Source organism: Camelina sativa, chromosome 2, assembly GCF_030686135.1.
Source record: "Camelina sativa cultivar CO46 ecotype springtype chromosome 2, ASM3068613v1".
In the NCBI taxonomy this organism is placed as follows: Eukaryota; Viridiplantae; Streptophyta; class Magnoliopsida; order Brassicales; family Brassicaceae; genus Camelina; species Camelina sativa.
In genome coordinates this window covers 14,108,325-14,120,935 of record NC_141881.1, presented here as the reverse complement: position 1 = coordinate 14,120,935, position 12,611 = coordinate 14,108,325, and the positions used below count along the sequence as shown (strand labels likewise).

At 34.8% G+C, this 12,611-nt stretch overlaps 4 protein-coding genes and 1 non-coding gene across 5 annotated transcripts; 3 read left to right on the top strand and 2 right to left on the bottom strand.

Annotated features, from left to right (window-relative positions):
- The first annotated feature begins 73 nt into the window (after positions 1-73).
- On the top strand, positions 74-2,489 carry LOC104718840 (short-chain dehydrogenase TIC 32, chloroplastic). The gene is made up of 8 exons (XM_087482966.1): positions 74-354; positions 615-846; positions 948-1,027; positions 1,165-1,318; positions 1,415-1,493; positions 1,607-1,691; positions 1,946-1,992; positions 2,123-2,489. The coding sequence occupies exons 1-8, from the start codon at positions 249-251 to the stop codon at positions 2,291-2,293; spliced, it is 954 nt and encodes a 317-aa protein (XP_087339092.1). The 5' UTR covers positions 74-248; the 3' UTR covers positions 2,294-2,489.
- Positions 2,490-2,584: 95 nt separating this feature from the next.
- Positions 2,585-2,748, top strand: LOC147948583 (U1 spliceosomal RNA). Its single transcript, XR_015585807.1, has one exon. It is a non-coding gene; the product is annotated as a U1 spliceosomal RNA (small nuclear RNA).
- Positions 2,749-5,788: 3,040 nt separating this feature from the next.
- LOC109127614 (uncharacterized) lies at positions 5,789-6,000 on the bottom strand. Its single transcript, XM_087482969.1, has one exon. It carries the CDS (start codon positions 5,996-5,998, stop codon positions 5,789-5,791), a length of 210 nt encoding a protein of 69 aa, XP_087339095.1. The 5' UTR covers positions 5,999-6,000.
- A 438-nt stretch (positions 6,001-6,438) lies between these two features.
- LOC109128200 (uncharacterized) lies at positions 6,439-8,351 on the top strand. The gene is made up of 4 exons (XM_087467699.1): positions 6,439-6,468; positions 6,684-6,729; positions 6,836-6,984; positions 7,371-8,351. The coding sequence occupies exons 1-4, from the start codon at positions 6,439-6,441 to the stop codon at positions 7,674-7,676; spliced, it is 531 nt and encodes a 176-aa protein (XP_087323825.1). The 3' UTR covers positions 7,677-8,351.
- Positions 8,352-8,794: 443 nt separating this feature from the next.
- On the bottom strand, positions 8,795-11,595 carry LOC104718863 (AT-rich interactive domain-containing protein 2-like). The gene is made up of 3 exons (XM_010436684.3): positions 11,028-11,595; positions 9,935-10,824; positions 8,795-9,816 (listed from the first exon to the last, which is right to left on the bottom strand). The coding sequence occupies exons 2-3, from the start codon at positions 10,751-10,753 to the stop codon at positions 9,028-9,030; spliced, it is 1,608 nt and encodes a 535-aa protein (XP_010434986.1). The 5' UTR covers positions 10,754-10,824; positions 11,028-11,595; the 3' UTR covers positions 8,795-9,027.
- Positions 11,596-12,611: the final 1,016 nt, after the last annotated feature.

Here is a 12,611-nt window from a genome sequence, read left to right as displayed (position 1 = left end):
ATATTAAGGGTAAAAACGGAATTTTATTTTTGTCAAAAAATCGTAAGTATGAAACTAACAAAATTTATTAGTTTAAGTATTAAATCATACGTTTTAATTAAATGAGGTATTTTTCTTCCAACCAAAAAAGACGAAATATTAAACTTCCAAATAAAAAATAGATGAGATATTTTTAAGCTTTTTTTAGTACTCTGTTTTCAATTCTGCAAAGAAGATTAGGGAAGAGAGAGAAAAAAAAAAACAAAAAAATGTGGCCTTTTTGGTGGAAAGGAGCATCTGGGTTCTCAGCTCGTTCCACAGCTGAAGAAGTCACTCATGGGATTGATGGTACTGGTCTCACAGCTGTTGTCACAGGTCCTCTTCTCCTTCTTCTTCTTCTTGCAGATGTTAATCAACTTTTTATGATCTGGGTTTGTTTCAAATTTACACTTTTTCCTCTGTTTAGTTTCTGGGTTTTGATTCTGCTCCCTTAACTCAAGTTGTTGTGGTATCTGTTAATGGATGAAAGGATTGAACTTTATTGGAATATATCAATCAGGCTTGTTAGAATATATCTTGAAGCTAAAGAGAACATTTTGGTTAGTTCTTGATGTATCTGTTTAATTTGATTTCAGGAGCATCAAGTGGTATTGGGGAAGAGACTACTCGTGTTCTTGCTCTTCGTGGTGTTCACGTTGTAATGGCTGTAAGGAACATAGAATCTGGTAATCAAGTTAGAGAAAAGATACTAAAGGAGACACCTGAGGCTAAGATTGATGTAATGAAGTTAGATCTTAGCTCAATGGCTTCTGTCAGGAGCTTTGCATCAGAGTACAAGTCTTTGGACCTACCCTTGAATCTTCTTATGTAAAATCCATAACTTAACTGTTTGTTTCAGTAAATTGCTGTATTACTTAATGTTGATAATACTTGTTAGTCAGACTTAATCCTTGTTCTTGTTTTTGTAGCAATAATGCAGGGATTATGGCATGTCCCTTCATGCTTTCAAGCGACAACTTTGAATTACAGTTTGCAACCAATCATTTGGGTATGTTTCGTTTAGAAGAACATTTGATCTCCTCCATTTTTGCTTCTTTGTAGAACTTTTGTTAACATGAGGTACTCGAAATGTAATGAGGAACATTTTCTATGTTAGGTTGTTTATGTTTGTATGATTTTTCTCAGGTCATTTTCTGTTGACGAACCTTCTTTTGGAGACAATGAAGAAAACAGCTAATGAAAGCAATAGAGAAGGAAGAATTGTTATTGTCTCATCAGAAGGTCATAGATTTGCTTACGGGCAAGGGATTCGGTTTGATAAAATAAATGACGAAGCAAGGTGATTGTTATGTGATAGTATTGTTCACTACTTTTCGATTTTCAATTTGTAGTAAACTAGTAACATACTCATATTGATCTCATCGTTTCTCTATAGTTACAATACTTTGCAAGCATATGGTCAGTCAAAGCTCTGTAACATACTGCACGCTAGTGAGCTCGCTAGGAAGTTCAAGGTAAAATCGTATTTTGCAGGTCATTTTGTTAATATTATATCAATTCAAAATGCCAAAGAGAAAGCTAAAGGAAAGAAGATTTGTTGATCTTTTTTTGGTTATGTTTAAAACAGGAACAAGTTGTGAACATCACTGCCAATTCACTTCATCCCGGATCCATTATGACCAATCTTTTGCGCTACCACAGCTTCATAAATAGTAAAATTCTTTTTCTCATCATACTTCATTTCTGAATTCTTTAGACAACAATCTTAAAAAGTTCGTCTTTTTGTAAGAATATAGTTTCAGCCTTCTCTCTGATTCGTAATCTATGTGATGTTTGTTCCTGTATGACTAATATAAAGTGAACTCTTTCTTAAGCTTATCAATGGATGTTTATGATCTAACAGTAGATGCATCAAAGTATCAACCAATAATGTCAATGATTTTTTTTCTTCTCTTGTTTGATGCAGCAATTGGTAATGCGGTGGGAAAGTATGTTCTGAAGAGTATTCCACAGGTCAGGTTTTGTTTTATCCAATTAATATCCAAGGTCATGATCATGCTCAAGCATATGATCATTCTTTCCTCAGCTCACACACATACATACATGTTTGTATATGAGTTTTTTTCTTATACGGTTATTGCAGGGAGCGGCAACTACATGCTATGCAGCACTACATCCGCAAGTAAAGGGAGTGAGTGGAGAATACTTGATGGATAACAACATATCCAACCCTAACTCTCAGGGTAAAGATAAAGATTTGGCCAAGAAGTTATGGGAATTTAGCTTGAGCTTAACTGGTGAAGAAGAATCATAGATGCCTTAGGGTCTCGTTTATATATATGGGACTATAAAGCTTGGTTCAGTTTTAATAACAAGAATCCTATGAAAAAAAAAGTTGATTTCTCATTATTAACCTCAGCCCTGTATATATTTTTACAAAATAAAAACGAAATTTTGTGTAAGTTTAGTTTGAAATTGGATTGTAATCAAGTTTAGTAAGCCTTTACATTTCTGCTGTGGTCCAATTTTGTGAGTTACTTACAGTATCTGGAATCGCATTCAATAGAAGGTATAGAAGAAGAAGAGCAAGGTTAGAGGTCAAAAGATACTTACCTGGACAGGGTCAACAGTCGATCAAGAAGAACTGTGGCCTATGCTAGTGTCTTCCATTGCACTTTGGAAGGGTGCTTTAGCTTAAGGACTCCTTAAAGCGGGAGAGCCTGCGTCATTATATGTTGTCGCGGCGGCTTGCGTTGGCGCAGCCCCTCCCATTTTTCTTAAGTCAAATCTTCAGTGGATAAATCAGTTTGATGAATGTTTAAGAGTAGTAGTGGATTGTGATGATCAATTTCATAAGTCTAAAGTGTTTTAAGAAACTGATTGGCTGGTGTATACTGGACGGTAGTATAGCTTGATAAGCGTCATCATTAACATCAGTTAATCATGAACAAGAGGTTTCGATTTACGGATCTTGTCTTTTGCACAGTCTATGGACACACTGACCACCCTAGGAAACAGCTCTCTAGCTTTCTGTAATATGAGTCCAATGCTCTGTGAACAGAGTTTTTATTTATAAAAAAGAAAAGCTCTTTTTGACTTGAAAACTGCTACTCACGTGAATAAGAAGTAATTTTATGGGAAAAAAAATTAAAAAGTGCCCACAGAGATAGAGCTTTTTATGTTGATCAAAAATACCAAATCACCTCTTTCACATAAGCAATTATCTTTCTCTCTTTCGCTGGCAGCCAAATTTTTTTTATGATTTTTAGATCTCTGGCATAACTTGAAGAAGACTTCGCCGACCGTCGTGACTGCTTCTCTCTTTGCCGGCGCACTGAGGTCTAGTCAATGAAGGTTTCACGTCTTCCCATTGGCGAGTCTATTTTTTCTCTCTCTCATTGTAATCTTTGATTTGAAGGTTTTAGAAGAAAAATAAGATTTCAATTGATCAATGATTACAAAGAATTATAAGCTTTTGTTTTCGGTATGTGTTAATTGGTTAAGATTACATCATCTTCTCCGATTAATATCCAATTCGATTAGTGATTAGAGCCCATGAGTTCCCTAGAAAGTATCACTTATGGTTTAGATTTCTTCATCCAAAATAAAATAGATTGAATTGTATCCACTGAATTCACATGATAAAAGATGGTGTTTGTGATGGAGTGATTTTGTGTGTTTGGAAAGAGTTAGTGTTGAAAGAGAAAGAAGATGGTGTTGATGGAGTACGATAGTGAGTAGTGGTCAGGAGAAGAAGTGATGCTTTTGATCTAGTGTTGATTTGTCACTGTACATTGCACTCTTGATATTTTTTCAAAAATTAATACATATACTAATAAACATGTGCAATTTACAATACCCAAAAAGTTAATACAGTATATTTTTATAATTTAAACTCGCAGTCTTATAACAATTTTTTTCCCTATTTTACTCTTTCTTTATCTACATTAACTTTTAATATATACTTTTGAAATAGTAATAACTGAATAAATAAAAGGAAATAAATCTTTTAAATTTACGCTTATTCATCACTATCAATTATTATTTGATGGACGAGAAAGTGACATTTTAAGAGAGAAATACAAAAATAAAGTATTACAGAAATACATATCAATTTGTAAGCTTTGAAATACAAAAATTAATGGAATAAAATATGATTTTTAAAAATGAAAAGAATTACGCTGAACATGAGAGAACGGGGCTGGGCATTCGGGTTAATGGGTAATGGAAAATAGAACCCATTCGGGTATTTTACTATGTTTGGGTTCGGTTCGGTTCGGGTAGTACAGGGTTCGGGTCGGTTTGGATTACAATTTTCAGAACCCAATTAGTACCCGAACTACCGGGTACCCGAAAAATATAATTAAAATTAATTAAATTTAAATAAATTTAGTTAAAGTTTGACTTATGTGACAATATATTTTAGATATTTTGATTATTTTTGATATTTAGGTATAAAACTAAATGAAATATTCAAAATTATAATCATAACTTTAGGGTAATTGCAGTATATTAATGATAAATATTATAAATATGTTTATATGTTCGGGTTTGTTGGGTACCCAAACGGGTATCGAGTATTATCCAACCCTAACCCGAATCCTCGGGTATTAGAAAATAGAACCCAATAAGGTTTTATAAGCAAACCCGAACCCAACCCGAACCCGATTTTTCAGGTCGGGTTCCGGGTTGGGTATTCGGGTACAGTTTTTATGCCGAGGCCTAAGAGAACCCCTATTAGAGAAAATGAAGATTCATATCTAAATTGCCCATAAAAGTAAGACCAAATGAACGAACAACAACATTGAATGCATCTCAGCAAGTAGATGATTAATAAATTTTCTGCAACTTTCATGTTTATGAGACATTTCTTTTTTATTCAATGACGGCTTCTCAGACAATTCCAATAAAAAAAATTGGTTTATTAGGTTTTGTAGAAAATTTCAATAAGCAACATAGAATTAGAGAGAGAGAGAAAGAAAATGCTGAGAAAGAAGAGAGAAGATTTGCGCATTTTCATAGCTTTGAGCGTTTAAAAAATTCAATGGAGAGAAAGAGAAAATCATTGTTTAGTTTGTGGAAGAAAAAATGGCGATATACAAAATAAAACAAGAAATGAAATCTATACCCTTCTTTATTTGGTATTTAGTTTTCTCCCTTCCCCTTTATTTTTAACCATACTTATCTCTCTTTTCCATTCTAACTACAAAAATGTCGTTGAACAGAAAAATATTTGCTAGTGTTAATACTTATATTACTAGCGAAATTGTTCATTAAATTTCAGTGATATTGTTTATCAAAACTGGGTTACACAATATATAACAATACTGTTACATAATGTGCTAATATACTTAATAGCCCGTGTAATCATATATATTTTTATCGAGCAATTTATCATTTACACATTGTCATCTCTTTGTCCAATAAAAAAATGCATTATCGTCTTTTCATCTTATATTCATGGATGAAACACTAACTTTTTGGACAATGGATTGTCATTTTTTACATTTGTTCTGTATCTGCATAATTTACAACTCCTCTGTCGTAGTGTTTTGTATATACCCCGTAATTTTCTCTTATAATAAGAGGCATGATGTGGCAACTTTCTGAGTTCCTCAAAGATACAAACGACAAATATAACCCCAAAAATATTCAAAAACCAAAATAGACTCGTATTGCAACTTGCAAGCCATTCATTCCTTTAAGTACATCAATAAAGTCATGACATATTCATAAGTCTATGAAGGACAGAGACATAAACTAGAGATTAATACAACATCCATTAGTAAAAATCTTACTTTCTCGACAATTAGTGGCCGCAAGCACTGCGACTCGGACCAGAAACTAACTTACGACCCGACCAAAAAAACTCCTTGTTCACTCTCTTCTCGTTCTTTCCCATTCCACCTCCCAAATCTACTCCAATAACGTCACAACCACGATACGGTACCATTGCCATTGAACGCGTCAAGTAACCGAACAAGAAGACCAAAACTTTGAAAAGCTTCTTCATCTCCATATACTTCATATAACAATCACTTCGATAATTAGGATTTGACGATAAACATGCATATTTATGGGGTTCTCATGTTTATGGTTTCTATGTTGGTTAATGCATATTTAATGACTTGGGTTAATTCAATTGACTGATTACACTTTTGGAATAGAATAATGATTTGGGTTTTTTTTCATATACATTGTGTTTTAATGCAGTTTTTATTAAATAATCTGAGTCTGGCTCTTAAAAAGAATGTATCTGTACAAATTCTTTTTCTTCAGTTTCTCTCTTTTTGTTTTTGTTTTTCTTTACTGAAAATGACATTTTACGGAAAAAAAAAAAAAAAGAAAAGAGACAAAGTTTCGTGCAACAAATAATTTAATATGAAGGAGAATATATTGGAAAATGAAATAAAAATTAAACTAGAATGTATTTGACTCTCTATTTTCTTTGGTCATCGGATGTATGTGACTCTTAGGCCATATTTATCGGTAAAACGAAGGCCTGATCTTAGGCTTTTTTAAATTGAAAAAAATTGAACAGTGTAAATAAGATCAGGCCTTCTGATCTTAAATAAGATCAGTTCTTCGGGTGATCTTCCGGGCACGTGTCTGAACGAGATTGGTTGGAAATTATTTTGTTTTCGTATCATTTTCTTTCTCTTCACTCGGGTTTTCCTAAATTTTTTTTCTTGTTCTCTCCGAAGAGGCGAAACGGCGAAACTCGGAGACCTTTCTTCGTCTCCGATTCCGGTGTGTTCCGACCACTTCCGGTGATCTCTTCTTCTCCTCGTCTCCTCGTCTCCTCGTGTCCACCGAGCTCGTCGTCTCCACCGTCTCCTCTGTCTCGCTGATGCAGATCATTCGAACAAATGCAATAACATCCTTGTCCAATCTGCGGCTGCGCTTGGGAGTTTCGCTTGTGGGTTTGAAGCCGGAGTTCAAGCTGTTCTTGATGCCGGTGTTTTCACTCGTCTTCTTCGTCTTCTCACTAATCCTGACGAAAAGGTTTAATCTTTTATTGACTTTTTTGCTCAAGTCTAATCTTAGATTGGGAAATGAGATTAGAATTACTATGTGAGTCTTCTCAAGAAGCTTCAACGATTTAAATTTGTTCATAATCTTTCTTGTTTAGGAGTTTAAAGTTTTCACCTTTTGAATTGTCTGCATCTGAGGAAGTAGTAAAGCATTGGCCTTTAGATTGGGAAATGAGATGGGTCTTCTCAAGAAGCTTGAACGTTTTAGATTTGTTATTGAATCTTTCTTGTTTAGGAGTTTAAAGTTTTCACCTTTTGAATTGTATGCATCTGAGGAAGTAGTAAAGCATTGGCCTTTGAATTATGTGAACCGGTTCCTTATTGCTTCTGTTTCGTTTATGTTATTCATTTCTTCAGGTAGTAGATGCAGGGGCTCGTTCCCTTAGAATGATATTTCAATCTAATCAAGCTCCAAAGTACGATTTTCTTCAAGAGAAAAACATGGAGTTTCTATTCTCGTTGTTGAATAGTGAGAATGAGAATGTTAGTGGACTTGGTGCGAGCATCATTGCTCATGCTTGTGGAACAAGTGTAGAGCAGCGGGTTCTTTGTGAAGCTGGTGTCTTGGAAAAGCTTGGTATCCTTCTTGATGGTTCGTTAAGCCAAAGAGAAGCTGATATTGATCTCAGCCAATTGCCCACCGTTGAGGAGATCAGAGATTAAGTACTACGCTATGCTTGCCAAAGTTGGAGTTCATCACTACAATGGCAACAATGTTGATTTGGGAACTGCTTCTGGTAAATACTTCCGAGTCTCTTGCCTCAGCATCGTCGATCCTGGTGATTCTGACATCATCAAGGCTCTTCCTAGTGATCAGTGATTGATTCTCATTTTGACTATGATTTTGCCTTGTTGTTCCCTCTATGCTTTATTATGCAAATGTGTTCTTCTTCAAAGACTAAATGTTAGGTTTTATTTGGTTGTTAAAACTTCGAAGTAGAAGAAGAAGAAGGAAGAAGGGGTGTGGATCGAACGTTTTCAGGGTCGTGGAATGTAGAATCAAGAAAAGGTTTTGATCCGAAGATGATTAGGAGCAATAGTAGTGTGAGTTGGAGAAGTTCTGGTACCAATGTTCCGGCTTGTTCCGGCTTCTCAACCTTTTGGTAGTAGAAATGTTATGAACTTTTACTGACAACATTGTAATGGACTCTCGAGTCAATTTTTTAGATTGGTAGTTGGGAATAAGTGTGGTGGTGAAGTTGAATTTGACAAAAAAAAGTTCAAAGATTTTCAGTTTTCTTCAATTTGGTAATTGTGTTGGGATATAGTTGCTCAGTCTTATAACTTGTAGTTCAAAGTTGATCACTCTTCTTTGGTAATGGATCACTAATTTGGTCATTAGTCTATGTATTAATTAAATAAAATGTTTGTCTTCTTTAATTAATTAAGTAATATGTTTGTTATTTTATTTAATTTTAATAAAAGTTTTATAAGTTTGCAATTAAAATATTATTTTATAAATTTTAAAAGTTGTAATATGTTTAATAAAAATATTCATTAACATTATATTATTAAATAGTTTTAAACATTCTTCAATTATCTATTAAACATTAATCTTTGTATTTATTAAACATTTTTAAATTTTTAATAGAATATTATATTATTAAATCTTAAGATCTTATACCTGTTCTCCCAATAACTACCTTCTTAACAAAAGTTCTTAAGACCTGATCTTACAATATTTTTACAATATTTCTCCCCTAAGATCACCCTCACCTGATCCCCCTATAAACATGCCCTTAGGAACTACCGAACTAGGAATGTATAAAGAAGATAATGTACCAAAAATTATTAACTTGTTGATAAAAACTTTGAACCGATCTAATTCCAAAAGTTACATTTTTGCTAGTTTCATTAATAAATTTATAAAGTCACAAAAAGAAGAAAAAAAAAGGGAAAAAAAATCTACAAACTCCTATACTTCTATCTTCAGAAGAAGGTTATGAGTTAAAAGTTCATAGAAAACATAAAAACCATTTTTTTTTTCTTTTTGTTACAATCTTCTGTTTCTTCTTCAGTCAATGACTTCACCACACTGACTATTCTGAGAACAGATCATAATATCTGAATCAGGTGAGGTAACAGCACTACGACCATAACTGGGACCAACAGAACCAAAAGATTCACTATCGTCATCACTGTCTATATGCCTTGGAGTCACACGGTTCTGATATCTTCTACGGTTGATCAAGAACACATTGAAGTAGTAATGCACGAGTTCCTCTCTATTCTTTCCACGGAAGAGCCTTGCAGCATTTTTCCATAAAGACTTAGGATTCGAGATCATCATCATCTTAAACTTCTTCTCTTCTCGTTCTGTCCATCTTAGAGACACTTCTTCTCCCATTTGATTGAACCTCCAATGGAAAAAGACATCGCCGAGGTCACGTCTTAGCTCCATTCTGTTCTCGGCTATGTGGAATCTAATGCATTCCACAGAGTTAGATATGAGGGTGTCACAGCTGCAAGACTTTGCCCTTCCTTTTCCAACCAAATCTTCTACAGCTTCATTGTTTTCTAACGGCGGCCATACACGGGTTCCTAACCATTTACTATCGCTCTCCAAACCCGGTTCTGTCCATTCGTCCACTACGGCTTGGTAACGAGGTCCTACACCAACATTCCTTCTCGGGAACTGGGGTTGCTTTGGCACTTGTAAGCCTGTGGCTCTACATGTTCCTGCAATAACCTCTCTGCCACTAGATTGGTGTTTTGATACCTTCGGATTCCTAGTGCTGTATCTTAAACTCCCTAACGACGGTCGTTGATCATCATACATAGACGGATGCACAGTTAGGTTACCCTGCAAAGGTTTTTATCAATGAATGAGTTAAAGCCATCTCACATATAGAAAACAAAAGCATACTAACTGAATCATCGACTTTTTAAGGCAAGATAAGAGTTAAAAGTAAAGAAAGTACCATTAGTGGAGAATAGGTAAATCTGACTGCAGCATTGTGTCTCTGAAGAAGCAAAGCGTTTTTGGCTTTAATGACTTGGATGTAATACTCCTTGCCAGTAAACTTCTTCCATTTCCAAGAGTGTGGTATAACTCCAATGGAAGGATCATGAGGAGATATTGCAACTGAAGTCAGCCACTTCAGCATTTCCGGTATATCTACTTGTTGCTCAAGACATACAACAGACGCATCACTAACAACAGGACAAGACGTTCCTACTCCTTCATTATTATTATCATGTCTAAGTTTCTTCCTATGGTGGGACTCTTCAATATTCTTACAACCTAATGCCACAGCTCTGTTACGTTTCTGACGCTTTCCATTTTCCAAGAAACTCTTCAATCCAAACCCTAGCTCATGTAACAAACCCACATAAGAACCTATCTTTCTAACAACCGGATCTTCCAACTTCACTTTCCTCGAGTTCTCCATCACCCATTTCTCCAACCGGTTCAAATACTTGGAGTAAACCAATCTCAAAGTTGGAGAAACTGAACTATCCAAGCCTAACTTCTCAGCCACTAACTCCCACAACCCATTCCAAGACACAGAATCAAACCCATCTATCTCACAGACAAACACAAACAGCTTAAACAAATTAACTTTTTTACCATTACCTAGAATAACAGGCAGAGGCTTTCCATTAGCCTCTTCCTCAAGAAAAAACAAAAGAGCTTGACGAAACAATTTCTTTAACCTGTTCTCACATTCATTCAAATACTCAACCCTAACATCAATGTATGGACCTGAACTAAAATTGGAACCTGAACATCCTGCCATTTACACCCTTAAACTCAATTTCCCATATTTCATACTCTAATTAAGAAAGCTCTCTCCTCCGGTTACTGAACCTACAGCCAAAACACATACAAACAGATCAATCAATTAACCATTCTGAAGCTAATTTCAAGAAATGGTACAACATAAACATGGATTTAGCCTAAAGGTTGGATTTTTAAAAACAAAATTGAAGATGTTTGTCTTTCTTGATTTCTGTTTTATTTTTTTTTAATTGGAAGTGTTTCAATTGAATTTTGGGATTTTAAGGTTTTACCTGGGAATTTGCTGAAGAAGCCAAGAGGATATGTATTTGAAAGAATCCTCCTTTTATGGGTTTAACTCCGCCATTGTTGTTACAGAAGTGACAAAAAAAAAAAATACTGACAACAAGGCAAAAAATTTAGAGATCAATTGGAAAAGACATGCAAGCACTAAACCAAAGAGAACTCTTTTTGTTGTCTGTTTTATCTCTCTCTCTCCCCTTTATTTATTTTGTTTAATAACAAATCTGGGGTTAAATATAAAGATTGGGTTATAAGATAAAAGAGAAAGCTAAATCTGTGATATGATGATAAAAATACATTTCTTGGTTTATGTTTATATAGAGGATGATGGTGGTAGGGGTGATTGAGATATCTTGGTCTAGGGTTTCACAGAAGGTAATCAAAGTAATTCTGAAATTTGACAAGATTATTTACTTATTAAGGATTGGAAATATTTAAATGCATTCATCTGCATATCCTTTTTTTGGTTATATTGGGTCAAAAATAAGATTTTGGTTGAAAAATGGAGAAGAATGAGTCTCCTAGGAACAAATTTAAGCTAAATATTGGTTGTTTGCCAAAAAAAAAGCTAAATATTGGTTACCCTTTAAATGACACTTTGAATTGAAGCACTATTTTTCAACAAAATGCTTTGACACATTAAATTGAAATCACCTTTTACATGTCATATTAAATATTCATGATTACAAAACACATATAATTAAGAATTAATATTTTGTATTTAATGTAAATATAGAAACAGTTGTTTTGAGGAAAAGTTTTGAGGTTATCAGATCTGAGATCCATTTGTTGTATCGAAAATGTTTTAAGATCAAAATTTTAAAAAGTGCGAGAAACGTTTTAGAAAATATTTCTTGTAAAATTCTTTAAATACATTACAATATAATTTCTATAAATTAATATTCAATTAAGTTATATATTTATGTGGTCCTAAATTAGTTTTTCAGCTCTATATAAATCGATAAATTAATAACTCTAGAAATTAACAGAACAACAATGTTAATATACATAAGTTTTAATGTATATAAATATCCGATTTTGTTTTGAAAACTGTAACAATCTGTCCCGTGGACCCCGCTAGCCTCACTGCTAGCCCGCTAGCCTCACTGCTAGCTGCCCAAACGGACCCCAAGCTGGCCCTGCAGGGCATCGATCTTAACCCATCACTATGGATATCCCAATCCACCAGTAGGTTATTGGTGCGCCAGGCATTCCTCGAACCCTGGTCTCCACCCTTTATCAACCTTCCCACAGGACAAGCTGTCACCAATTGACCTGCAGATCAATTGGTGACAGCTTGTCCTGTGGGAAGGTTGTTAAAGGGTGGGGACCAGGGTTCGAGGAACGCCTGGCGCACCAATAACCTACTGTGGATTTGGATGAATAGTTCCATTTGTCCAGTGAGGGGTTATGATCGATGCCCTGTAGGGCCAGCTTCGGGCCTATGGGGGCAAGCTAGCAGTGAGGCTAGTGGGGTCCACGGGACGGGTTGTCACAAAAACACTTTGAATTTTTGAAACGTAATGAATAATGAATTTAACAACATAAGGATATATTTGGCAAGCTGTAACTTC